This window comes from Zootoca vivipara, chromosome 2, assembly GCF_965207765.1.
Source record: "Zootoca vivipara chromosome 2, rZooViv2.hap1.1, whole genome shotgun sequence".
In the NCBI taxonomy this organism is placed as follows: domain Eukaryota; kingdom Metazoa; phylum Chordata; class Lepidosauria; order Squamata; family Lacertidae; genus Zootoca; species Zootoca vivipara.
The window spans coordinates 69,207,719-69,234,852 of NC_142584.1; the positions used below are offsets into that span (position 1 = coordinate 69,207,719).

Genomic DNA, 27,134 nt, shown 5'->3' on the forward strand with positions numbered 1-27,134 from the left:
CTTTCATCATGGTGTCCTCAACTGTGCTGAATGTCCCACTACCACCCAAGAAACCCTACTTTATTTTCAAATAATTTCTTCATTTTATAATGTATATTATAAGCAGGGATGTTAAGTCAGATCATGCTACCTTTTAAGAGGTAAATGTGTCTTTTTATCTACCTCTTTGTAGATACCAGTCTGAATTTGAAATGCAATTGACATCTCTTCCAGATATTGTTTTCCTTGTTTGTTTAATTTGCAGATCGCTTCCTGCAAATAACCCTTTTTTGAAGCTCGGAAACAGTTATTAAAGAAAGATAAACCACTGTATAGTACAGTGGTACCTCTACTTACGAATTTAATGCGTTCCGAACGCACATTCGAAAGGATTGTAAGTCGAATCCCGTAGGAATGCATTGGGAGAAAAAAATTGTAAGTCGAAGCAACCCTATCTAAAAATTCGTAAGTAGAAAAAAATCCTATCTAAACCTCATCCAAGAGGGCAGACGGAGCTCCGTTCATAAGTAGAAACATCCGTAAGTAGAGTTATTCGTAAGTAGAGGTACCACTGTACTTGGAATAGATAGATTGGGATAGAAGAAAACTGGGCGGTCACAGGTAATTTTGAAAAGCTATCAGAGCTTACTTGATGGCAGCGAAGGCATGCTGTGCTGCCTTCATCACATCCTCACTATGCCATTCAAGAGAGGTTTTCCTGGTAGTACTGAGCCAATTGCATTCTGGCCCAAAGGAGGTGGTAGAACCAACAGTAGCTCATTGTGAGCTGTTTGCAAAACATTTTGAGGCTAAAATCACTTGTATCTGCCGGGACCTTGATTCCACCGTTACAGCAGATGAGTCTTAAGAGGTGTCCAGAACACTGGCTGGTGCTGTTGTGTTGGATGAGTTATTGTTAGTAAGGCATGGGCAAGGTGCTTGGCTTGGTCCGAATACCTGTGCTCTTGCCCCTCAGGGCTGATAAAAACTTGCAAGGAAGATACTGCTGCGGCAGGGAGGTGGTTAATGCTTCCTTGTGATCCCTGGGGTGGTGCCTGCCTGCTTAAAGGAGGTAGTGGTTACAACCACTTCTTAAGAAACCCTACCTGGACTCATAAAATACCAGCCAGTCACTAATCTCCCCTTCTTGGGCAAGGTCCCCAGGTGGGTGGTGACAGGCCAGATCCAGACACGCTTGGATGAAACCGATCCTCTAGATCCATTTCAACCTGAGTTAATGACCTGTTCTGGCACAGAAACTGCATTGATCACCCTGTATGATTACATCTGTCAGGAGAGAGACAAGGGAATGCATCTTGATTAATTTTCCTTGATCTCTCTGTTGCTTTCGATGCAGGTTTTTCAATCCCTTTGCAGTCTGCTTTGCAACTCATATGGCAACAGCTTTAAGCACACCCACCTTATTTATGACCTTAGAATCCCCCCCCTCATTTTATTCTCTAAACAGCTATATGAGGCAACATAGGTTGAGAGGTAGTGACAGGATTTGAATTTAGGCCTCCCTGACCCAAGAGCATCCTTCTAGCCACTAAATACCGTGTTTCCCCTTTTTAAAGACACCGTCTTATAACTTTTTTTCCTAAAAAAATCACAGGGTGGCTTACTTTCGGTGGGATGTCTTATTTTTTTATTGCTGGTACAGTTTTTACGGCTCAGGGGCTCTCTTGAGTGCTCAGTGCTGCAGCAGCCACCGGTTCCGGGTGGCGGGGCGGCAGGCGTCCTTGGTCGGGCCAGGCGGAGGCCGCTGGCTCAGCTGCTCTGCCCGCCGCTGCAGGGCGCTCCAAGCTCCTTGGCCGGGCCAGGCAAGGAAGGAGCAGTGAGCCCAGTGGTGGCGGCAAGCATGGAAGCGACAGGGACGGCGGTGGACGAGAAGGTGGAGCGCGGGGATGCAGCCAGCAAAGCTTCACAGCTGATCGCGCTCCTGCAGTGCCGGCCGCATGGAGTGACTCTGTGAGTGGAGGTGCCTGTGGGGGTTGGTTTCCACGGCGCGGAAGTATGGCTTATTTTCGGGGTATGTCTTATATTTCTCAAATGCTTAAAAACCCTGCCATGGCTTACTTTATGACTACATATTAAAAAAGGGGAAACAGGGTACCAGTCGTGCCTTCAGCAAGGGGCAGGGATGGACGTAGGTTGAGGCCTTGGATTTGCTAGTAGCTATTGACGTAGGTGTGATATCACACATATCCAATGAGCAAGTGCAACCTTTAGAAGTTTTGAAAACTTAGATGGTGAAGTAAAGAGAGCCTGAGGAGAAGCACCAGGGAGAGTTGGGGAAGGAAGGAAATGAGCAGATGGGGAGCGGAGCAGGACTGCTGCCAGGGGAACCCCGGCCTGACTTTTATTGTTCAGGGGTCATCACAGATGGAATAACCAGAAAGGGGGAAATAATGTAAGTTGAACAAATTGGAGATTGGTTGGGAAAACAGATCTTTGCCTGGCATGTTCCAGCACTGCCCTTGCCCACCCTTCCCCTCCTGATCATGGATGTTCCACTTCTCATTTCTTCCACTACTCTTCCTTTACAGGGCTGTCCTGGGTTAGCTTCCCAATGCTCAATCCACATAGAGAAGTGGAGGGGAGAGGGGGGGGGAACAAAAAATTAATAACCCGAGCAAGGAACTCTAGCAAGTGTGCAAACTAGGAATAGGGCAAACTGAGCTTTTATAGTCACATGTGTGACTATACTTGGCAAGGTGTAGTCACTTCAAAACTAGATATCTGCATTAGGCAGCACAAATTACAGTTGGACCTTGGATTTTGAACAACTTAATTCTCAAACATTTTGGCTCCCGAGTGTTGCAAACCTGGAAGTGGCTGTTCCGGTTTGTGAACTATTTTTGGAAGCTGAACGTCCGACGGGGCTTCTGTGGCTTCCGATTGGCTGCAGGAGCTTCCTGCAGCCAATCAGAAGCTGCGCTTTGGTTTCTGAACATTTTGGAAATCGAACAGACTTCTAGAACTGATTCCGTTCAGCTTCCAAGGCGTGACTGACTGTACTGACTGTAGAGGCTGCCAGGCTCCTCTTGGTATTGCTACAGCTCCACATGCATCCTGCATGAATAGGTTCCATGGTCTTTAAATATGGTAAATAATGGGATCCTCAGAGTAAAAGCAAACCACACTTTTGCAAACTGATCTTCCTATCAGTGTCTTCATGGTGGACTTTGGTCTTTCAAATTCCAGTGGCGCCCCATGTGAGGCCAAAACTCAGCGCCCCCTGCCCTTCACCTTCCATTCTGCTCCATTCACTACATCCTAGTTCTGGCGCCCTGCTGCTCTCCTTAGGCTCGGCACCCAGTGCTGCCCTAAATCCACTCCTGGTGTCTTTTAAAACATATTCCTGGATTCTTAGAATCATTGACTCAAAGAATTGTAGAGTTGGACGGGATCACGAGGGTAATCTAGACCAACCCCCTGGGAAGCAGGAATCTTTTCGCCTAACATGGGTCTTGAACTCACCATCCTCATGCTCTACCAACTGAGCTATCTGTGTGGCCTCACACTGCATTGGGATGAAGAAACAGAACCTATGCAGTTTAGCTTTCAATCACTCTCACTGATTTTTATGGACAAAATTGGCTTGCCATTTCAGACAGTTAGAAGTGCAAAAGCTGCACTGGAGTGTCGAGGGACGCTCAAGCAGTACAGCTCACACTTCATTTGTGTCCTGAAGTGCACTCTTCCTGCATGGGGGGGGGAGTGTCTCAGTTGGGGGCAATCCAGTGATAGTTAACCTGCTTGCCAACCATCCTTGACACAGGGACTCCACACACACACACACACACACACACAAAATGTGACTTTGTGATCAAGAGCACTGCACTTCCCTAAGGATCTCTCGCATACACAGGCACTCCCTCTAAATACATGCCCAACTCATTCATTGCTCCATTAATAACACTCAAACAGGCTAGTCCCTATGCGAGAGCATGGACAAAAATATTGGCTTAATATATGCTCAGAAAAGCCATGGCCAACAGTCTCTCTGCAAAGATGATATCTATACAACTAGCGATGAGACCATTTCCCTGAGCCATCCCTTGAAAAACCAGAATAGTACACAAAGGGGGAGCAAAATCTCAGGAGCCTTTGTAAAGGAAACAGGTGTGTGGTCCTCAAAAGGAGTCTGGAAATGTATTTGAGAAAAGACAGGAGGGGAGGAGACTTCCTGGGTTATGAGAGTTTTTTTTTTATTAACAGTTGCTACTGAGACAGAGCGGTGGCGAGAAAAAGGGATTCAGCACTGGCCGCTGCAGTAGCCAGACATTTTGGATGGGTTCCAAGAAAAAAGGATCAGAAGCATGCGGGGGCTTGGCGGGACTGACTTAAAAGGCAAGAATGGGAATGTGCACAATGTATCTGGAACAATGGCTGAAGGGCCGAAAGGTTGTGTGGGTTGGGGGAGGGTGGCTGGATGCAAGCGCCTTCTGGGTGTAAATGCCACAGAAGCAGGGGAAGTGCAGAAGAGAAGGGACTTGAGCTGGATATGACACGGAGAGGGAAAATAGAAGCTCAGTCACAGGAAGACGTAGCTGAACAATGAAACCCAGGAGGCAGCGGAGGCAACACCACCCCACAGGAAAGGCAGGGTGGGGTGGGGAGTGACAGCACCCCTCCAGCGCAAGGAATGTTAAACACGATTGTTGCAGAACACTGGCCCAAGACTGAAGCCTCATTATACCAAATTCCTAATAAATAGAGCCTCTCTGTCCAAAGAACCAAGACAAAGGGTAACAAAGTACACTCTGGGGCCAAGGGCAGAACAGCAGTGGGGTGTGTTAAAGAGCAATAAAGCTTGGGGTACCCCTGCAAAAGGGGTTTACATAAACCCCAAGTTTCCCAGAATACATTTCCAAAGGCATCATAAAAACATCACAATTATGTCAGAGAAAGAAGTGTTGGTGGCAGGTAGAAATCTGAACCTCAGACATACCGCTGTAACTCAAGGCAGGGATTAAGCATCTGTCTTTAATCTCCCAAAGAAAGGATTTACATTTCCCTTTGTTATTTTTAATCAGCACCCTGTATTCAATATCTATGATTTTAGGTGGCAGGGCAGGAAAAGAGCCTTCTCTGTCTAAAATCTTGAAGAGTCACGGCCAACCCAAGTAGACAAAACTGGCCTAGGTGGACCATCCAACCACATAAGGCAGCTTCACTCATTCAGCACTGGGGACATCAGAAAATTGCATCTCTCTGTGACTTCTCTAACCCCATTTTATTCCTCTCCATCTCTGCCGTTATTCTATGAAAGAGTTTAACTGTCCATAAGAACAAGCTTTTTTTGCACTCATTTCCTAATAAGTTTTGCATCAATAATATTATAACACTAACAACCACCACCAAAACTATAACAATATAACAGCCACCATCATAGTATTAGTGTCCTTTCAATATAAACTCCTTTCTGGTAGCGACACAAGATCTTGTGCTAGAATCTCTGGAGCAACTTGGCCTTGATTTACCTTTATTCTGTTCTATTCTATTCTCTCTTGGGCGTAGACATCCTCTCCTTTGTGATTCCACATACATGCCACCCACTCTGAAGCCTGATAGAAATGATAAGGCTCTGAAGTTGACAAAGATTACAGCCCCGTCTTTCTTCTATACCAAGCAGGGTCTACGCTGAGGGATGGCACACAGCCAGGTGAAATCCATCACGCTACTTTCAGAGTTTATCTCTGAATAGCATATGCATAGTTGATTGGAGCCAACTTGGTAAGACCAGTAATTAAGTAGCTTTTCACATTACCAGGGCAGTGGTGTGTTTTTTGGGTACAATCCATAGTTACTTGTTTTTTCATTTGCTGCACAGACTCTCTTCACAAGGCTGTAAACTAGTTGTACGGATACAGGCAACTCCCCATTTATGTGAGGGTGATGTTCCAAGGCACCGTGAGTGAAATTGTGTATATTAGGGTTGCCATATTTTAAACAGCTGGCATGGGCTGCCATATGTCTGGATTTTCCCGGACATTTGGCTGATTTCCGCCTGGCCACTGCTAGAGACAGCTGTATTCCGAATGTCTGGGAAATCCTGTACGCATGGCAACCGTAAAGGCCTGCAAACACCACAGTCACTCTTCCAAACCTCCTTGCTCAAACCTCAACTCTCCACAGGTCTCAAAGGTCTCCTGGGATTGCACTTGCAAAGGCTCCTGGGATTGCTAGGAGCTGTTTCTGCACCATTATTTCCTGTTTTCATGCTCTTTTAGGACCATTTTTGTCCCTTGTTCATGTCACTTTTGCGGTGATGTGTGTGTGCGCAGTCGCACGTGCCTCAAATGTGTGTGAATGTGGAGTTGATTGCACTGCATTTTCACTCAAACCAATAATATTTTTATTTGGGAAAGCATCATACTTCTTCCAAAAGAAAATCTGGTCCCCTGGTTATGTAGCACGTGATTGCTTGACCCATCACAATTATGTAACATTTGCTGCTGAAATTTTTTATAAAATTATGCTCACAAAGATAGGAGGGCGAGGCAAAGAATAATTTAACAATAACAAGTCTATTTGTCTAGCGTGTTCCCCTGAACCACTCCCTCTGTACAACAACTTCGTTTACACTTAGGTTCCTGTCATATATCATGATTATAAAACCATACCATCTATTGTTTGGTTTTTGGAAGAAACAACACTGCTCAAGCACATTATTGTGCTTTATCTGAATGGATGTGGTAACCGAGTAATTTCGTTGTTCCCGCAAGGGGACAAGGACAATAAAGATTATCTTATCTTATTGTACGATTTTGTGTGTGTGTTTTGGTGTCTTTTTCTTTTAAGTGTTTTAATATTAGGTGATTGTTGCAACTCATTGAAGTCAGAAGGACCATTCTCCCTCCTTTCTTTTCTGTGCCATCAGAGCCTGTCACAACCAAAAGCAGGATTAGTATTAGAACACATTCTCTGCTGAGGGGTGGGGAGGGGTGGCTAGCCGCCAAATGAAGACTGACACAATCCAGGTTCCAATTCCCACCCATTCCTGAAGCTTAGTAGATGACCTAGTGCCAGCTGCTTTTCCCCAGCCTAACCAATGACACAGTCCTGTTGCCATGCCCTCCAACAAATTGGGGCAAAAAACCGAGATGCTGTCTTCCAAGACCACACTTCCGTGCAAGATCCTCCCCCCCCCAAAAAAAGTGGCAAGATTGCAGTACCCCAAATGGCTGCTGTGCTCTTGCATGAAAAGAAAACAGGACGTCCCGGTTTTCCCGGGACAGTAGAGGGGTATGTTGTTGGAAGGGTAAAATAGGTGGAGGGTGAACCAGAAACGGAGGGGGAAATTTGCAAGGCACCTTCAGCCCCTAATGGTAATAAAATAAATACATGGACAGCATGGAGCTCTACCCCAATATGTTTCTGTTGATGGGATTTACTTACATTCAGGATTACTGCACATTTTGTGTCAAAAAAGATTTTCCCTTTAATTCAGATTGGATAGAGGAGTATGTGTACATGCAAACACTGTGCTCAGTTGCTGGAGTAATTTGAAGTTTCTGCTTTGCAAGCATATTAATGCAGTGCAGTCCTAATCCTGTGGCCTACTGGAGGCCAGAAGATGGGGCTATGAAGCATGTGGGTGGATGGGTCAGCTTAACTTCAAGGAGGTAGAGTAAATGGACTTCTGCTCCCTTTTAACCCTGTCCTAACTACTATCCCTTTATGGACTTCTATTTCAGTGTATCTGAAGAAGTGTGCATGCACACGAAAGCTCATACCTATGACAAACTTAGTTGGTCTCCAAGGTGCTACTGGAAGGATTTTTTTAATTTATTTTTTGTTTCGACTACGTCAGACCAACACGGCTACCTACCTGTAACTACAGTACTATCCCTTTAGCCATGATTCCCAAATTATATCTACAGGTAATGCTGCTACATAATACAGTATCTCAGCAGTAAGTGCCCCATACATTATACTCAAAAATACAGGGCAATCAAATACTAGGGAACATTGAGAGGGAGTGGGAAGGGCTGAGAGATGTCATTGGGGCAATAGGTTCCACAGCAATGAATTATTTTTCTGGCCTCCCCCCCCCCCAATTGCAGCTTCAGATTTGTCTCCAAATGACCCTTTCATCAGTGCCATTTATCTGATCCGGTGATGACTCTACACCAGCTGGTCTCAGTTCAGAGCAAACCAAGCACCGCCATCTGCCCTTCTTTGTTACTCTCCAGGCTCAAAATGTGACCTTCCAATGCAGAGGCAACATATTTCAGAGCCCAATTAGCCACTTCCTCTGATCTCACAGCATAGCATGTGCCCTTTGGGACTGAATAACCTTTTGTCACGGGGAAAGACCAAAAGTGCATCATCGCTGAAGTGAGGGTTGGGGGATAGGCAGGAAGGGAGAAAAGGGAGGTTTTCACTCTTCAAAGCAGGAGACCTGCCAAATCTTTCCCATCCCTCTAGACCCCAGCTTTGGGGGGGGGGGAAGAGATTTTGAAATTTATTTAATGGTTCCTGGAATGCCTTGCCCTTTCACCTTGGCAAGCCCTGCAGCAGCCTTTTAAATGTTTAAAAGGCCTTGGGGGTAAAGACAGCTACAAACTTCAGGAGTCTAATGCCAATAAGCCTTTGTTTAATTACTGAAGCAAAGAAAGCATTTTGGGATGAGTGGGAAGAATTCCTTCCATATCCAAACTGATATATGTCACATTATTTATGCTGCGCTAATGATAGAACTGTCACGACTAAAAATAAAATCTGTTTGACTTTGCATTGTGTCATTATGTCTTAAGGCAGTGGTTCCCAATTAGGGGAACAACTAATTGGGGGTCCTCGGCCCCATCCCGTGCCTCCCTCCCAACTAAAATTTTGCCATTTTTGCATTAGGAGCTACCCCACATTTTGTTGTAAAAACTGCTTTGCAGAGGTAACTACCATAGTTATCAAAATTTTCAAAACCCATGGCTTAGGTTTTCTAAACAGGGGGTCGCCAGTAATTAGCTAACTCTGAACCACTGTCTTAAGGGAAATGGCTTAAGCCAAGCAAGTTGCAAGTCAGTGCTTTACCTGAGCTTGTGCCTCTGAAAACCTAGGATGGATAGGACCTATCCAGCCAACCTATATATAGGATAAGAATCATGTCCCTAAGGCACATAAGAGTGAAAGCACCTTCATTGCCAGGTACTGTAGTGCATTGTGGAGAGCTACTTACTGAGGAGATTAACAAAATGGATCTGAAATTTTTACACACTAAAAGTTTCTGTCTGATCCTATAGTTGTAACTTGCTGTGGGTCTAGATCGTGATTCCTGGACGCTCAGGAAAAGCACCCAGGCCTCAGAATCTATCTCAGATCTTGCTATCATGAAGTCCATTTTCTAAAAGCTTAAGACAGAAAAGGTTTGGCAAAGTGATATCATGTTTTGGGCCAATATATGTAAGAAAGTGCATATAATTCAAACATTATCAGCTACAAGAACACAAAAGGAAGTGTGAATAGATCTGTCACTTGATTAAAGAAATCTTATTCAAGCAGGAGTTTTAACCCCTCAATTAAATCTGCATATATTTACATATAAATAGTTCTGAAGAAAGAAGCATCCTTTGTTTTTAGATGCATTTATATTTCCCAGCAGGGATGTGAAAGGAATTCCTCTTAAAGTGTTTTGTCACCCATGGACTTGTAAATGGAGCAGTAATAGTTTGTTGTTGTTGTTGTTGTTTAGTCATGTCCTGCCTCCCGCAGTTTGGTCAAACTCATGTTCGTAGCTTCAAGAACACTGTCCAACCATCTCGCCCTCTGTCGTCCCCTTCTCCTAGTGCCCTCAATCTTTCCCAACATCAGGGTCTTTTCCAGGAAGTCTTCTCTTCTCATGAGGTGGCCAAAGTATTGGAGCCTCAGCTTCAGGATCTGTCCTTCCAGTGAGCACTCAGGGCTGATTTCCTTCAGAATTGATAGGTTTGATCTTCTTGCAGTCCATGGGACTCCCAAGAGTCTCCTCCAGCACCATAGTTCAAAAGCATCAATTCTTCGGCGATCAGCCTTCTTTATGGTCCAGCTCCCACTTCCATACATCACTACTGGGAAAACCATAGCTTTAACTATACAGACCTTTGTCGGCAAGTTATATACTTTTAAATAACAACCAGGGTCACCTTTTCAACTGGTCAAAATAAATTAAGATAAGAAATTAAGATAAACATTGCATTTCTATAGAGCAGGGATGTCCAACCGGTTTATTACGATCTACTGGTTGATTGCGGGATGTCGCTGGTTGATCCTGAAACCCTGATCGCCCCCCCTCAAAAGCTCAACAACTCTGGTCAATCCAATGGGTAGATCACTGCCAGTTTTTTTTTATATATTCAGGTAGGTAGCCGTGTTGGTCTGACGCAACTGAAATATATTAAAAAATTGTCCAGTAGCACCTTACAGATCAACTAAGTTTGTTCTTGGTATAAGCTTTCGTGTGCATGCACACATCTTCAGATTTTTTTTAATAGTGGGAGTAGATTGCTGTCTCTTGGAAACTAGACGTGCCTGCTATAGGGGAAACCCGTGTGGTGCAGTGGCTATTGTGGTGGACTGGGACATGAAGCTCCCTGGGTTACTTTGGACCAGTCACTTGTCTTTCAGCCTAACCTACCTTACGGGTCATTGTGAGGATATAATAGGAAGGGGTTAACTGTGAATAAATGCCACTTTGAATAGCTTGGAGGAAAGATGAGTCACCAATGTATTAGTACTGATGCTGATAGAGGAGTGCTGTTAAGCTTACTCATAGTAAATCAAAGCAAATGTTTTGAAGTTAGACTGTCCTCTTAAACTGACTTTGCACAAACCTTACTTTCTATATTGTCAAGAAAAAAGTGCTGTCTGCTTGAAGAAGAACATTCTTTAAATGTAAACGCTTGTGCAAAAATATTCAAGTAATGATAACCAAAAAGGAGTTCTGACTTTTGTCTCTTTGGCTCACACCAAAATAAGGAACATTTTGCTGGGCTACTGAAACCTAAATAGGCCTCTGGCTAATGATTAATGACACAGCAGAATGGAAGCAACCTCAACACACCATGTTGAGGTGCCAAGCAAAAAGCTTTCCATCACCATTGCAGTAACTTAGAAGGCACCTCAGGGTTTTGTTTTTTTACAAGAATTCTCTCCTGATCATCACCGCGTTTTGCTCTTGAGAAGAGCCCACAACTTGATTATAGAGCTGCCATGGCCACAGCAGCCAGAAACTGATCGGTTTGGTTAGCAGAAGCTGGTCATATTACACAATTCCAAGGAAACCTCTCAGCAGAGGGTGAAATACCACAGCACACAGCAAAGTTGGAACAAATCGCTCATTGTCTAGGCTAAATGGGGGCCAAGCCACAATCCTCACTCCTTCCCATAACCCAGAAATCAAACTAAAAATCGTAACAGCGGCCAGGGCTGTTTGAAGTGGGAAGGGGACACTCAAAGTAGCTGAACACTGCCCCCTCATGGGCAGCAACAGCATTTGAGCATAACGCGCTGCCATTTCAAACGCTTAATTTTTCATGCTTGCAGACGCTTTCACAAATCATCTCCCCGAAGGGAATTATTAAAAGCACAGACATCCCATAAGCATGGAAACTGCACAAATCCTTTGGGTGACAAATGAATACACAGCTGCTTTTCTGTATGTACTTGGATCAGGCAAGTGCATTTGCCACACATGATGAACTATATAGAAGATTCTGTTTCCTATAGGGAGTTCACATTCCCAGAGGAAGTGTCGCATAAAACAGATTGGCATACTAGCTTGTAAGTGTATCAATCTGTCAGACTGACGTTATGAAGATGAACCATAGGAAACACACATAATAGTGGAAGCAGTTCTAAGTTAGCATGCTGCTTACCATCATAGTGTGATACCAAGTCTAAATAATCCATACTGGAATAGGTCAGATGCTGCTCTAGGAACCCTAATGGTTAAGGTGCGAGATACAATAAAAAAAAGAGTTTGGAATTACATCCCTGTGTGGTTTCATTGTGTGAAAGCAACTAGTGGCTGGAAATTAACCAAATGAATGGCCAAAGGGCACTCTGGTCCACAGGCTTGCATTTAATGTAGCCTCCAAGTCACAATTTATTACTTCCGGCCTTTCAGAATTTTAGTTAATCAGTAGCACTGGCTTGGTTAGTTTCAAGATATCGAACTGCTACCTTCTGGTTCATTTATAGCAGCAGCTTTGACAGGCAGATGCTCTGTAGGTGCCTCCAGATTTAGCATAGTAGGTTTTTATCTTCTGTGATGTGATCAGTCATAGGAATTAAATAATTCAGCATAAATACACATCAGTGCAAAAACAAAAGAAGTGGCAGAGTCTACACTGCTTCAGCTTATCTGATATATTATTATGCTTCCTGGCTGAGAACATAGCACTTGCAATTACCCACTACTGTACCATCACAGCTGAAAACATGAACATCTGATGAATTGCAGGTCTTAACTTTCATTGTCTTAATGTTAACTTCTACCCCTATCTCTTAGGCTCTTAGTAGGTACCTAAAATATTTGTGTGTGTATCAAACATCCATTCCTCATAGTTTTAACATGACTCATTTTTCTCTTCCCATTTCAGAGTACAATTTCAGAGTGCACAGTTGAAAACCTTATTTAAAATTGTTAAGGCTTTTGTTTAAGTAGCATCATTAGTACTGATGAATGTCTATCTAGCTGTATTTCAGCATTTCATGGTTTTCAACTTCAGTATGTCTATAGAGATATTTAGTGCCATTTTATGGATGTTATGGGCCCATCATTGCTATAATAGAATTTATTTATTTTCACCATACCTAATCTAATTCAGATTTGATTCGTACAAACTTTTGTATACTACCATGAATGTTTTGAATTTGTTCACATATTACAATTCCAAGCAATTACTATCTACAGCAGATGGAAAGACCTTGAAACCCGATAATCTCCTTGAATTCCATCAAAAATAAGATTGCCTCCATATTTCAACAGATCATATTGATTATATTGCATATACTGTGTGCCAAAGAACTTCCAGAAGGGTATTTGCCTGTTGCAACAAACACAAAGAATCCTGTGGCATCTTTAAGACTAACAGATTTATTGTGACATAAGCTTTTGTAGACTACTAGACTTTAATCTACATACTTGCCACATAACTCTCTTTACTGTATGCCTACCATTACATCCTACAGACAAGTTTGGATCAAATAGACAGATACTGTATATCTATGAACTGTTTAGGTTGACAAGTTACTTTATTTTGGGTGGTGGGACTTAACAGCAGACTGCAGCAATCAACAAATGATAGCCAAGGTTTGTGAATGGACTTCAATTAATCAATGTTTTGGTATAATCAATTGATAATATTTACTTGCTATAGAAAATCATTCCAACTGAGATCAGTAATTAGTTACACCAAGTCAGGGAAGGAAAATTGTTTGGTCCTCATTTTTAAGCAAACTGACCTAATTTGCACCTCACAAACAAATACACTTATCAGAACATAATTATCCCTTTAGATTTCCCATTTCTCTGTGATACAGTTCTCAACTCAAAAAATGTACTAAAATGTGTAAAAAAAATATTTTAAGAGTAAATACATTCAGAAATGTGTACATTGAGATAAAAACATTTTAAAATGAATTTTTGGAGTTAAAGTCACAGATTTGCATATTTAGAATGGGTTTACGGGTGAAAAATTGAGACACCAGAAATAAGACCGAGTTGTCCATCAGTACTCCAAATGGAAGTACTGTAGGTGGACATTTGTATTTGGAATGAGAGTAGGAGCAGCTGCACTTGGCTCTGCAGTCTTATGCAATGGCAGCACAGTTGTGTAAAGCTTGATAAGGAGATCAGCTTAAATTTGCAGAGATGCTGTAGGAGGACTAAGCTACAGCTGGCTGTTTTATTTACAAACTGAGCTCTAAGCATAACTCAATGGCTTGAACGTAACCTCCAAAACAGTCCAGAGACAATGTTAGAAAAATCAGTTCATAGTCTGAAATGCATTTAGGCCGCAAGTCACAAATCTAACCATTTAAGAATGCTGGTTTTCAGAAAAATAAGGTTAAGCATCAGGCAAGATTAGCAGGGTGCCTTAAGGTAGCTTGCTTAGTAGAGCAGCACAAAGACAGAAGAGATTTACTTTCATTTAGAATTAACAGGGCCTACCAGTCCCTTCATTTTAACAGGTGATGATCCGCTACCAATTGACAATCAGAAACAGAAAGTAAATTCCGGGACTTACAAATAATTTTATTGAAATTTAACAAAATTCAACAAATGCACTTCAAGGCAGAGAAACAAACCATAAATATTTTACACATTTGCCTTCAGGGTTCCTATCCATATGCTATAGGAGCAGGAAGTGTAGTGCTAGTGGGTTCAGGTCTTCTACACAACCACATATGCACAGAAGAGTAATAAAAAAGGAAATAGAAGTTTTTGCTTGTTCCAACAATAGTGATAATATATATATATATTATTTACACCAACTTTCACATTATCAGCATCTTGTATAAAGCAGTCTTCCCCGAGCCTGACAACAGCTGCCACTCTCAAGAGAAATGGGGCTGGCAGAAAGCACAATGAGAGGGACAGCAATGGTAGGATTATAAAATCCAGGAAGTCTTAACTGCACAGCTACAGTCTCAGTGGGCAAGCCAGCCTTTTAGAGAAATGGATTGAAAGCAGCTGCCGGTAGCTCCAGGAAGTCTGCTACATCTTAGGAGAACTTTCAAGCTAGGCAGAAATGAAGCTTTCTCTGGGTACAGGCTCCATTTAGGTTCCAGTAGGAGGGAGGTCCCCAGCAGGATGGATATAAGCACTAGAAGTGGCGGGGGGAATGAAAGCCAACATTGCACAGTACTTTTCTGACCACAGGGTATTTGCTTGCTCAAAACCAAGACAGCTAATGAAATAACATAAATTGGGTATTTTAGGAAATTGCAAAGGGTGTCACCACCGAGCCTTTCACGCCCAGTATCTCTCATGACTATCAAGTCCTATGTTACAGAGAAAACTCTCTAGTGTGAAGATGGAACAAACAACCCTCATATACAGCAAAGTGCTTCTTCTGAACTAGCTGTGGGGCAAAACAGCAGGCTTGATATCTGTTGTCAACTATACTGTTCAAGAATAAGGAAGTCTCCTCCCACTGACTTCAGCCTGCAACTCGTTAAGCACAATAGTGCAGAGACAGAGCCTTGCTTTCCAATGAGTTTTTGCAAACACACCTCCACCCCCGGGATGCTCTTGTTTTGGTAGTGGACACTTCCTTCCCCAGTGAAGGATAAAGATGCCAGCTTCCCATCATTACCCAAATGAGATTCAACCAAAAGATAAGCAACACATGAAGATGGAGGATGGAAATATGTCACAGGGCCAATGCCAACAGTTTATGCTCTTACCCTTTTATGGTTAACTGTATAGTTCTACACCTGTATCGTAATACACAAGTTCTGCATGGAAGAGCAGCTGCAGCTCTGGAAGCCACCGTTCACTGAGGAACAATCCTAACATACAACCCTAGACATACAGTTGAAAGGGTGACAGCCAGGCAAATGTGGACAGTCCCTGAATAGAGCTCAGCCAACATTGCCACTTAAACTCCACATTGTTTCTAACCTGGTTCGTAGTGCTTAAAAAGGATTCCCATGTAGGTGCAGAGATGACACACACATGACACAAACTTATTGATGCTGCTGGCAAGGCACAGCTTTGCACCAGCGAATTTAAACTAAACATTGAGGTAGCAAATGCCTGAAGTGCTCAGAAAGGCAATGACATGCTCAGGGAAGGAAAATATGCTGTGCAATGAACCAACCGTTACAGCTAACTCGCCCACAATTCGGTTTTAAAGCTTTATAGAAATTCTGAGAGTTGGCAGAAAAGGCAGGCAGGCATTGCATATGAAACCGTCTTCAAAAGATAAAGAGTGCCTCTGACAGGGTTTTTTTTTTGCCTGTTCAGTTTTCAGCAGCAGGTAGCTCTCAATCTTAGAAGCAAAAGCTTGGGAAGGAGAGGCAGGTGTACCACCTCAGCATATATAGCTACCAGTGATACTCAAGTCAAGTTTGGGAAGTGGCCCTACAAACCAAACGTTTCACATTCATACATTTGGGAAAAGGGTAGAGCCCTCCCAAAACACATCGCCCTCCTTTAAAGTGTGCTGCATTCTCCCATATCAGGCAATACCTGGCCCAATCCAAAGAGTCGAGGAGAGTGTCAAAGGAAGATCACAGTACATTATTATTTTGTTTGTTTTCCCTTTGGAGGAAAGGGGCAGGGGAAGCATACAATCAGGTTGGTAAACATTTTGATAAAAGCAACATAAGTTGCCTTAGTGCCAACAGCAAAACCTAAGATGGATTAAAAGGACAGTGATACCTATTTCTGATTTAATATATATATAGAGAGAGGAAAATGTCAGCAGTAAGAATGGAGTGGGGAGGGAAATGGCAATCTGCCTTGCACTCTCCACTTTTACTCTGAGTAGACCCACTGAAATTAATTACCATGACCAACTTACCATGGTCTATTAATTTTAATGGGAATACTCCCATGTAAAAGCTAGTTGAATACAACCCAGTCACAAGATGCAGATTCACAAGAAGGAAGTCTACTTTGGAATGAAACCAGAACCTGTCGACAAACGCCTTCTAAGAGGTGGCCTGTTTGGTAAGGCTCCACAGGAAAACTGCAAGCTCAGATGCTGCTGCTGCTGCCAACAGCCTCTACTGATGTGCCACAGCATAGGAAGAAGTCAGTGGAATTTTCCAAGCAGTGAAGTTGAAAAAGACACTGCCTGCAAAGGAAATAGTGCAACTCACTAGGAAGATATTAGAGAGAGGGGGAGCAAGGCTTGCACATCAGTCTGTTTCAATAGGGAACCCTGCCTTGAACAACTCTGTTAGGTACAGCTCTGTTATCATCTTCCACCCCTCCAAGTACAGTACAGCATTAGATTATTCAGTTATGTTACGTTGAGGAAAGGGGTGGAGAAGCACAAGGCGCTTACTGCTCACCTTTACTCTCATATACAGCATATAAACAGAAACTTCGTTGTCAGCATTTAAAGAATACTGGTGGGGAACTCAGAAAGCAGGCCACCTGGTCAGAAAAAGGTGCAGGTCGGTTCTCCGTGGTCTCAAGACACCTGAAATCTGTTGCCACCTAAATGTCAATAAATGGCTGATAAAAGGATTTTACTCAATTCAGCAAGGGGGATTTTTTTGAGCAGGTCACTAAACAAGGCCAAACATCTCACGTGACACAGGTCCTACCAACACACATCCCTAGCCAATGCTATTCCTGATTATACGATCCCATGATGCCGTCAGTGCCGTAGCCGTTGTCACCTCATCCTAGCAGACAAGCTTCAAAGCTAACCATGCGTCTGTGCTCTTGATCCATCACTCTGAAGGGAGACGTGGCTGCCTAGCTTGGTTTACGTGAGGTACAGTAAAACTGGGCAAGTAAGGTGCCTTGATAGCACACGCTGACAGTTCACACTGCCCTCCATGGCTCAGACCTCACAGATGATAACAGGGAAGTCCACGTGTATCCGAGGGTGCTCCAGTTTCACTATGCCCTGTAAAGAGAAAGATGCAACAAGGATGAGATAATGCCACTTGGAAATCAGGCTAAAATGATGTGGAATAAAGGGACATGGTGCCAGTCGAGTTAATACAGTTCCTTGCTTAATGATGACTGGCCCAAAAGCCATACCAAAGCAACTGGGCTATTTGTGTTAGGTTATGGGAATGAACTCTACCGGGAAACTAGACAGGAACAAATTGAGATACAGGATCAGAAAACAGCATGAGCTGGAAATGTATGGCCAGTTACTGCAATACTTCAAGGACCGTCTCCCTCCATATGAACTGACTTGGACCCTGCAATCATCCCGAGGCCTTTCTTTCTGTGCTCCCTCCACAAGAGGCTCTGAGGGCAGCAACATGAGAATGCAGCCTTTTCTGCAGTACCTCCCCATTTTCGTAATGCTTTCCCCGGGAAGGTTTGCCTGACACCTTCAATACATATCTTCAGTCGCCAGGTAAAAACATTTCTCTTTAAACAGGCCTTTGGCCAATTAAACATTCTTTGGCCTTTTAAATGTGTTTGTGAGAAGGGAGTTAATTTTTATTATTTTTATTTTTGCTTTATTAGGTACTTGTGTTCAGCTCTTGTCCACCATGCCATTTTCCATCGGAAGCTCCTTCCCACTGCAAAGTTATTAGGTCCCTATATAGGTTTTGTCCTGTAGGTTAAACAGCAGCTGGGAAGGGGGGAGAGGAGAGATTTGAACAGAAAAGGGTTCAGGAGAGATTTTTTTTTTTTTTACTAATCCCCTTCTCAGAATCATGGCATTTACTCAGTTTAACCTGCCACCAATCATCTTTCATGTTCACATCTACTTTGGCCTTAAGTTATACAGATGTTTCCCATTCTTGCTGAATGCTAATGGAACGGAGAAAGCCGTCAAGCTTCCAATGGACTAGAAAGTAAACTCATCTGATTAAAGCAAGGCTAATAAGTGAGTTTATATTAATTTGGCCACGTGAAAAACTTTGGATAATCACATCTTGGCTTCATAAGTGGAGATGCTAACAAGCTTCATATATCTACCTTGTCCCTCCATATACACAAGCAGACAAACAAGCCAGGAAGCTGCAGTAAACCATAGCTTACAGATAGGTCAGGAGATGAAGGTTTAAAGTTGGCTTCATTTGAAACCATTAATCAACATTTCCCAGTTTGGACATTTAATAGGAAGCTATGTTTAACAATGGCCTCCTGGCTCGTTTGACTCCTTGCATGAAGGGAGGAACAAAGCAGATATGTGCAAACATGCAAATGCTCATTCATATCTCAATTTATTAAATCAAGGTGTGGTAATCTAGGACATGCTGGCTGCATTCAGATTCTTCCAACAATAAATTGATTGGAAGGTATGCTACCTTCAAGTACTGCCTCATAAAACGAACTGGTCATGCATTAGTGGTATTTGACAAACTTGGTCCATCACTTCTCAAGAGAATTATACGCCACAAGCAATATTGAGAGCCACAGCGCAGAAGTGAAAATATTTCATCACTACTTTTATTTGAAAAATGGCAAATGGAAGATGTTATGCAAGCCTCTAGAAGTCCATAATATAAAAGCATTAGCAAAGGACATTTCTCCCCATTATGCTTATACAAACAGTAGCCACAGGAAGGTTTTTTATAGTTAAAAGGTAAAGGTAAAGGGACCCCTGACCATTAGGTCCAGTCATGACCGACTCTGGGGTTGCGTGCTCATCTCGCATTATTGGCCGCGGCGTACAGCTTCCAGGTCATGTGGCAAGCATGACAAAGCCGCTTCTGGCAAACCAGAGCAGCACATGGAAACGCCGTTTACCTTCCCGCTGTAGCGGTTCCTATTTATCTACTTGCATTTTGACGTGCTTTCGAACTGCTAGGTTGGCAGGAGCTGGGACAAAGCAACGAGAGCTCACCCCGTCACAGGGATTCGAACCGCCGACTTTCTGATCAGCAAGCCCTAGGCTCAGTGGTTTAACCACAGCGCCACCTGGGTCCCTTTTTTATAGTTAATGGCTATAAATAGCACCAGATAACAAGACTTGTATTTTCCATTGAACTATATGCATATCCAACAACGTCCCCTGGTGTGCTAGCTACAAGGCAGAATCTAGCCGGTCAATGAGTCCACAATCAGGAAGGACAGAAGAGTAACCTTTTGACAAACCCAGGTTATGACAGCCATTACTGACTGTCCACACTTCCCATGCTTAGGTACATCTACAGTGAAGATTTTACACTTACTGCTATACAGACAGTTACCTTTGTCCTTATCTTCGGGATTGTAGTGCTCAACAAAGGGTGTCAGAAGCTCTTGAGATAGGCACAGAATCATGGAACTGAAGAGTTGGAAGGGACCCCCAAGGGTCATCTAGTCCAACCCCCTGCAATGCAGGAATCTCAACTAAAGCATCCAAGACAGATGGCCATCCAATTTCTGCTTAAAAACCTCCAATGAAGCAGTGTCCACATACAGGGCAAACAACAGAACAACAAGCCTTCTTTATCCTCCTCTTCTCAAGTGCTGGATCATCATTAAGAGTTTCATTCAAGTGACCCAGTACCAACAGAACTTTACACATCATGTTTCCAGCATGAAATCCTACCATATACCAAGCAGTGGCATCTACAATTTTACCAAGTCATCACAAGCCATATTACTTTCTGACTAAAATTTGAGGCAGCACTGCCTTGCCTTCTCTATAACAATAGGGCACCTTGTGACTCCCAAGAATCTGAATTTTTGTTGTTAATGCGAAACACTGTCCATTACAACTGCAGCTTTCTTATCCACTAGTAGCTGTTATTTTCTCCTCTGCTCATTTACACAGCTATAGTCACTAGAATTTTGCAGTAATTCTAACCAGAAGCAGCTCCACAAGCCTCCCAACACATCAGTTCATGTTCAGCAAGGCCTGCCTTTTTAGCCTCCTCTCATTCTCATGGTAAACTGATCAGGCAAACTCTACCCATGATTTTGGCATGGGCTGAGACCCAATGAACTACTTTAGTCATATCCAATGAAATGCTTGATTTTTTTCTCTTCCAACAGCAGAAACTCCCTCAAGCCATTTGAAACACAAATTCAAACTCTTGGGACCACTGATATAAGTGCACAGTTCCATGGATCTAGGCCAGGCATCCCCAAACTGCGGCCCTCCAGATGTTTTGGGCTACAACTCCCATGATCCCTATCTAAGAGGACCAGTGGTCAGGGATTATGGGAATTGTTGTTTGTTGTTTAGTCGTTTCCGACTCTTCGTGACCCCATGGACCATAGCACACCAGGCACTCCTGTCTTGCACTGCCTCCCGCAGTTTGGTCAAACTCATGTTCGTAGCTTTGAGAACACTGTCCAACCATCTCGTCCTCTGTCGCCCCCTTCTCCTAGTGCCCTCAATCTTTCCCAACACCAGGGTCTTTTCCAAGGATTCTTCTCTTCTCATGAGGTGGCCAAAGTATTGGAGCCTCAGCTTCATGATTTGTCCTTCCAGTGAGCACTCAGGGCTGATTTCCTTAAGAATGGATAGATTTGATCTTCTTGCAGTCCATGGGACTCTCAAGAGTCTCCTCCAGCACCGTAATTCAATAATTCATAATGGGAATTGTAGTCCAAAACATCTGGAGGGCCGAAGTTTGGGGATGCCTGATCTAGGCCATGGGAGTTTACTACTATGAAGGGATCTTACAAGAACAACATTTGTACCTAACAGCAGTATTAATATCTATTTGGACCACCTACACAGGTGTGGATGTAATTCATCCTAAGAATTAGTGCCCCAATGTTGTGGAACTGCTTCTCTAAGGAAGCATGGAGCTGCTCTCTCTTCTCCTAAATCCAGACAGGGTACAAATTTCACCTATGTTGCAAATCATATGCCTGCTAATTTATGCCATGATATATAATCTTATTATTAAAAACACGGATTGCTTTGTCTTAAATTACTTTGGTTCAATATGACTAATGTATTTGATCTAAGCTGCCATGAGGTTGCAAAAAAGCAGGATAAAATTATTTAAAATAATGAAATATTTATTATGTTCCCATCATTCATTATGAAATCCTCAATAACCCAGTATAGAATGATATGAAAGTAAACTGGTGCTCATATTTACTGCAATCCAGTTCTAGAAATGAGGCACCTGGGTCTTTTATCACTAGTTCAAAAGACAGAAATTCAGAGTGGCTGATGTTCTTAGAAGAATGTGACAGTTGCTGAATACAGGAACTTGAACAAGCATTTTAAAATTAGGTTGTTTTTTGTCACTATTTTAAAAAAAATCCCAGGGAAGGTTGACAAAGACTCCTAGAACCGCATCTGTAGTGATTTCAAGATGGCGAATACAGAAGCAACCATTGTTGCCGCGCACAATGAAGGCTGGGTACTTAGTGTCCCCACAAACAATCAAATCCAGTACTCCAGAAGACAATACTATGGTATAAAGCTGGCAAGGTAGAAAACCACTTCTATGAAAATTCAAAGGAATCACATGGGAATGACCAATGTGTGGGCCTCCAGATCTCTACGGTTCCCATCATGCCTGACCAGTGGTTACACTGGATGGGGTTGATGGGAATCCAGAAATAGCTGGAAGGCAGCAGGTTAGCTACCCTTGGTATAAACTCAGAGACCCTCTTGTTGCTCAGTATCCTCAAGTGTTAGCTTGAAACCACTTTGCAACAGCTCCCTTTTACTTCTGATTGTGTTACCTGAGGTATCAGGTTCTTGTGGATTCTTTTCAGCTTGGCACGCTTTCTCCCATTTTTGGTGACTATTGTCTCCTCATAAAACTCATGGGCAAGGTCACCATCCTCATCGTAATACATAGAGCTGCGAAGAAATGAGAAACATTTAGAAAAAGCTTCAGACAGAAGAAGCAAAAGCAGCTGCTTTTCAAATCTGCAGCTGAGAGCTACCGGTAGTAGCAAGCCAGCTAGCTGGCAGCTGTTGCTGCCACCCATTTGCTAGCTCCTCATCCCTAGCACTACAGTAAGGAGGTTAATTGTGAGGGGGAAATTCTGCGCAACAGTTGTCTAAAAAGAGCAGAAACCATACTACTACTAATCAACCTACTCTCCCAACCAGTATTACTGCAGGTCGCCCACCCTTGCACTAATAGTTTGCACAGAACAAATTAATTTTTCCACAAAACTCGTAGTAAATGCAGTCCCATTAATTATTGAGATCATATTCCATCACAGTAATAACATAAAAAGCTGTTTTCTATCAAGTCAAGCCATCTAGCTCAATATTGTCTACAATGACGGGCATCAACTTTCCAAGGCTTCTGGTACAGATCTTTCCCAGCCATACCTGGAGATCTTAGGAACTGACTCTGCACCCTCCTGCATGCAAAGCAGATGCTCTAACACAGTAACATTTCAAGGTATGTGTAGACACATATTGAAGACTACCTTACAAACCTGATTAATTTTTGCCAAGAGTAAATAGAAAAAGAAAAACACTTGGTGGAACTACTGAAGTGACAAGATGTCAGATTCTCCTCAGGGAGACAACATTTGATTTAAAACAAGTTTATATCATGGCAAAACCAAAGCGTAGAAAAGTGCCATGGTTGCATTTAAGCAGATTGGGCATTTAACTAGAATTAATCATAATAAATCATAATGAGTGATTTCTTAACATATTTCGTGGAGGTAAGATACTGACAAGATTGGATAATCACTTCTGCTACATAAATGCCAACAGCTCCTGACCTGCAACAGAATGTTTAAAATGGTATTTCTGCCACTTTTAAACAACTGCCCAAAATTTATAAAGCTGGAATTATGTCAAGTCTAAATTTAAACATTCCTCACTAACGTACTCAACTGCTTCGGCAAAGCAGTGTTTAGAATTCAGTAACCTTTTCATTTCTTTGCTGTGTTCCCACATTTATAGCAGACTGTATGAAAATCCACAGGAATTCTCAGGATACATTGGAGGGGGGGAATGAGAAAAGAGAAAATAGCAAGAATGTGCAACTCAAAATGAAGATGACACCTTTGCTTCTGTGATATAGAAATTTTGCAGCCTGCCTGCCAACAAAGGCATTCGATTCAACATCTGGCCAGTTGCCTAGCAAAAATGGAAATACAGATGCCAGTCATTACTTTGGAAGAAGGCAGGCATTCTGGCACAGCTGAAAATTTACTAATTTAAGAGCTGGCAAGGGAACAATAGTGCAAGAGGACCTAATTTTTTGTGCAAGAGGACCAATTTTTTGCTATGCTAGTAACTCTACAAGCTCCGAATAAATCTAGGCTTATCCCCACAAACTGGTCCAAAAAACTTTCTAAATTTCTCAAAAAACAACCTAGGTGGTTTTACAAAATGTTCTGTTGTTGCCAAATACTTCAGGTCGCAATTCAACATCTACATAAAAAGCAGTATCAGCTGAGCTTTGGAGCAAAGAGGTCCTATAAACCACATACCCATATGTCAGACAACAAGGAAAACAGAGCGTTAGATGTTCTTATCTAAATCCAGGAGCCACGCACAAGGAGTTACTACCGTATTACCTGGAAGCCAATATTCAGTAGCTGAACATTGCCCCTACCTCCATGAAACCTCTTTGCACCATGATGGCGCACAGAAAACAAAATCTCGCCCTTTGCCCGACAAACTCTTCGGGCATCACAACTTAGAGAGACCAGCTGAAGGCCGGCAGAGCCCTTTTAACTACCGAGCTTGCAACATGCGCCCACGAGGCTTTCTGCAAGCGGCACATGAACTTGTGTTGGGGACCCATGGCCTCCTGGTATACCGCGCAAGGGAGGCTTCAGAAAGCGGCCCCAGAAGCGCCAGGCGGGAAAGAAATGTCCGCTTCCCCTGGCATAAGGTCAGCGTCGCATCTCCGTCCACTGGATGAGGCAGAGACTCGGAGAGGCGGGCGCAAGGGGAAGGAACCAGCCTGGCGAGTCCCTGCCTCGCACTGGGGTCAGGGGCTAGGAAAGCGGACGAGCACCGGGGAGGGTTGAGATGGGAGTCCCGCCGCCGCCGCCTCTGCAAGGTCTACGAGCAGGTCAGGGCGGCCTTCCTTTCCCGCGGCTCCCTCGGCAGCAGCAGTCGGCTTTGCTCTTACCCGCGGCGGGTGAAGACGAAGGGGGTGGCCGAGCAGAGTCCCCGCGCCCGGGCCAGAGCCTGGTCTCCGCCCGGCCCCTCGGAGCCGCCCGGCCCGCCCGAGCCGAAGGGCCAGAGGCCCCGGGACTTGGAGCCGCTGGCGCCCATGGCTCAGAGCGGCCGCATGGCCGGGAAAGGGGAGCGGATGGAGGGAGAGGAGCCTGCCGGTGCCTCCGGGGAGGCTGCTGGCAACGGCACCTTCCCCGCACCGGAAAGCTCCGCCCCTCTCCCGGCTACGCAATTTCCAGGCCCGCCGCCTCCGGAAGTCCATTCCAAAAGGTCGAAAGTGCCGCTCTGTAGCGGGGCAGCGGTGTGACGCAACTTCCGCTCTCCTGTGGAGGTGAGAGAGCGCTGCATGTGTAGGGCGAGACTGAGTGGGGGGGGGGGAGGATCCATATTCGCAATAGGACGAATGAGACCGACAGCTATACTTCCTCCATCGGGATCCAGTGCTCAAAACTGCAGTTCAAACACACCTCTAAGCAAGTGGCAATAGGATGGAAGGACCTCCATTAATGAAAATGCTACTACAAGCAGACTGATGCAAGTAGGGAGATCAGTATGTGAGCTGGTTTCCAAACAAATTACCTTTCTGGTAAAAAGAAACTGTCATTCAAGAAATTCAGCTTCAATGGCCTCACTGGTACACTTCCAATTTCTGTTACACTTTTATATATGATTTTATGCTGCAATGCTGAAAAAACATACCTCAAGGCAATGGGACTTATTCCTAACTAACATGTTTATGAACAGGTGCAGTGTGATGCAGTGTTTGGGGAAACATAGCAATTGCACATATAAGCCAATTTCTATTTCCAGAACAATACAAACTGCATCCATGAAAATATATTTAAGGCTGAGATGTAAACAAAATTATCAGCTGTCTTCCTCTCTCTCTCCCCTCAGTTATTAGGGCTGCACTAAAAATTCACCTCTTTTGATCTTTAGGCCGAAAGTTTATTTCAGAGGCAGAATGTATCCCTCATCCCCTAAGTTATGCACAAATTCCTATTCACTGGCATTTCCCCCCTTGATCTTTTACATCTCCCCCTCTTACACTGGGTTGTCAGCTTGATAATACCATATGAATCACACAGGGAAACCAACCTGAAATGGGAACCACATAATGAACTGGATGTCATTTTGGAATAGCTGTCAACTTTCGGATTTGAAAATAAGGGATCAGCAGCCTCACCTGTCCTGGGGACAGACTACAGTATATCTAACAAACCAGGATAGCAGTGGGAAACAGTGCTGGAATAAGGGAATTTCCAGCAAAAAAAGGGAAGGTTGACAGCTGTGGCTTGGAATAAGGGGAGTTTCCCGCAAAAAAAAAAGGGAGGGTTGACAGCTATGCATTTTGGAAGCTGTAATGCTTTTGAATACCAACCAGTTCCTACAAACCACAGGAGGGGAAGAGTACTCTTGAGCACAAATCCTGCTTGTGGGTTTCTCACAGCCATCTGGTTGGCCACTGTCAGAAGATGCTAGACTAGGTGAGCCATTGACCTCATCCAGCAGGCTCCTACGACGTTCATACGATACTATATAGCATGATTTGGCTATGACATCACTAGTAAGGACAAACAAATCCAGTTCAGTCGTTCTTGAACTGGGTAACTCCTTTCACAGCATACATTTTCCTGTTGTTGAAAACGGAGATGTATTGAAGAGTTTTGTGAGAATCACATGCACAATGACCCATGCTTTGGATATAAAAATCTAATTCACAAATTATTTGACTGAAAAATAAATTTTGCCAGCAGGATGGCGCCCAACCCACAAGCTTGACAAAGAGCAAACCATTAAGTACAGAGGAATTGTATGCCCACAATTTGACAAGGGGAAAAAAAACGTGCCTTTGCGGCACTGAGGTATGGATGACACTGTGTCTGGTGCTTAGGGAGCCTCTATGATATTCTGGGGTTTATGGGCAGTCTGCTGTGGCTTCAGCAGACCACTTTGGTAGCCAGCAGCCACACAGGGTTTTTGTTTTGCAGATGACATTTGTTAAGTACAGTACACTATCCTGCCTAGGCCTGAACTGCAAGGTATGAAAAAGAAATAGTTCTATTGTTTTTCGAATGTATTTTTATATTTTATCTTATTGTACCTTTGGACATGAAGTGTTTATAAATCTGCAAAATGAAATAAATACAAATGGCTTGTGGATTCCAACGTACCTGACAACATTATTGGAAGCAGGCACCAAGGCAGTTGTGGGAGATAGAATAGGCTTATTAATCAATAAATACATGGATTTACAGAACTGCATCAACATCTTCTGTATGTGATGTCCTGTGGGGTCTCAAGGGCTCAACAACTCTCTGTTCTAAGCAAGGCATTATGTTTAGGGGTCACCTATTCTGCTTCAATTCTAGAGTTAATAGTCACCTTAATACAAACTGCTTCTTGCTTGGAAATATAGTTTGGGTATCAGAAGGGGCAATTAGCAAC

At 43.4% G+C, this 27,134-nt stretch overlaps 1 protein-coding gene across 1 annotated transcript; it reads right to left on the reverse strand.

Moving 5' to 3' along the window:
* Positions 1-14,203: 14,203 nt before the first annotated feature.
* On the reverse strand, positions 14,204-24,920 carry TUSC2 (tumor suppressor 2, mitochondrial calcium regulator). The gene is made up of 3 exons (XM_035106046.3): positions 24,640-24,920; positions 22,265-22,385; positions 14,204-17,561 (listed from the first exon to the last, which is right to left on the reverse strand). The coding sequence occupies exons 1-3, from the start codon at positions 24,783-24,785 to the stop codon at positions 17,496-17,498; spliced, it is 333 nt and encodes a 110-aa protein (XP_034961937.1). The 5' UTR covers positions 24,786-24,920; the 3' UTR covers positions 14,204-17,495.
* Between the last annotated feature and the right edge of the window lie 2,214 nt (positions 24,921-27,134).

Bases quoted from the DNA above. Each gene is read 5' to 3' on its own strand.
- TUSC2 (XM_035106046.3), bottom strand. From the start codon at position 24,785: ATGGGCGCCAGCGGCTCCAAGTCCCGGGGCCTCTGGCCCTTCGGCTCG. The intron at 22,386-24,639 runs GTAAGAGCAAAG...ATTTCTTCGCAG, and splicing joins TTCGTCTTCACCCGCCGCGG to CTCTATGTATTACGATGAGG. The intron at 17,562-22,264 runs GTAACACAATCA...TTCTCTTTACAG, and splicing joins ACAAGAACCTGATACCTCAG to GGCATAGTGAAACTGGAGCA.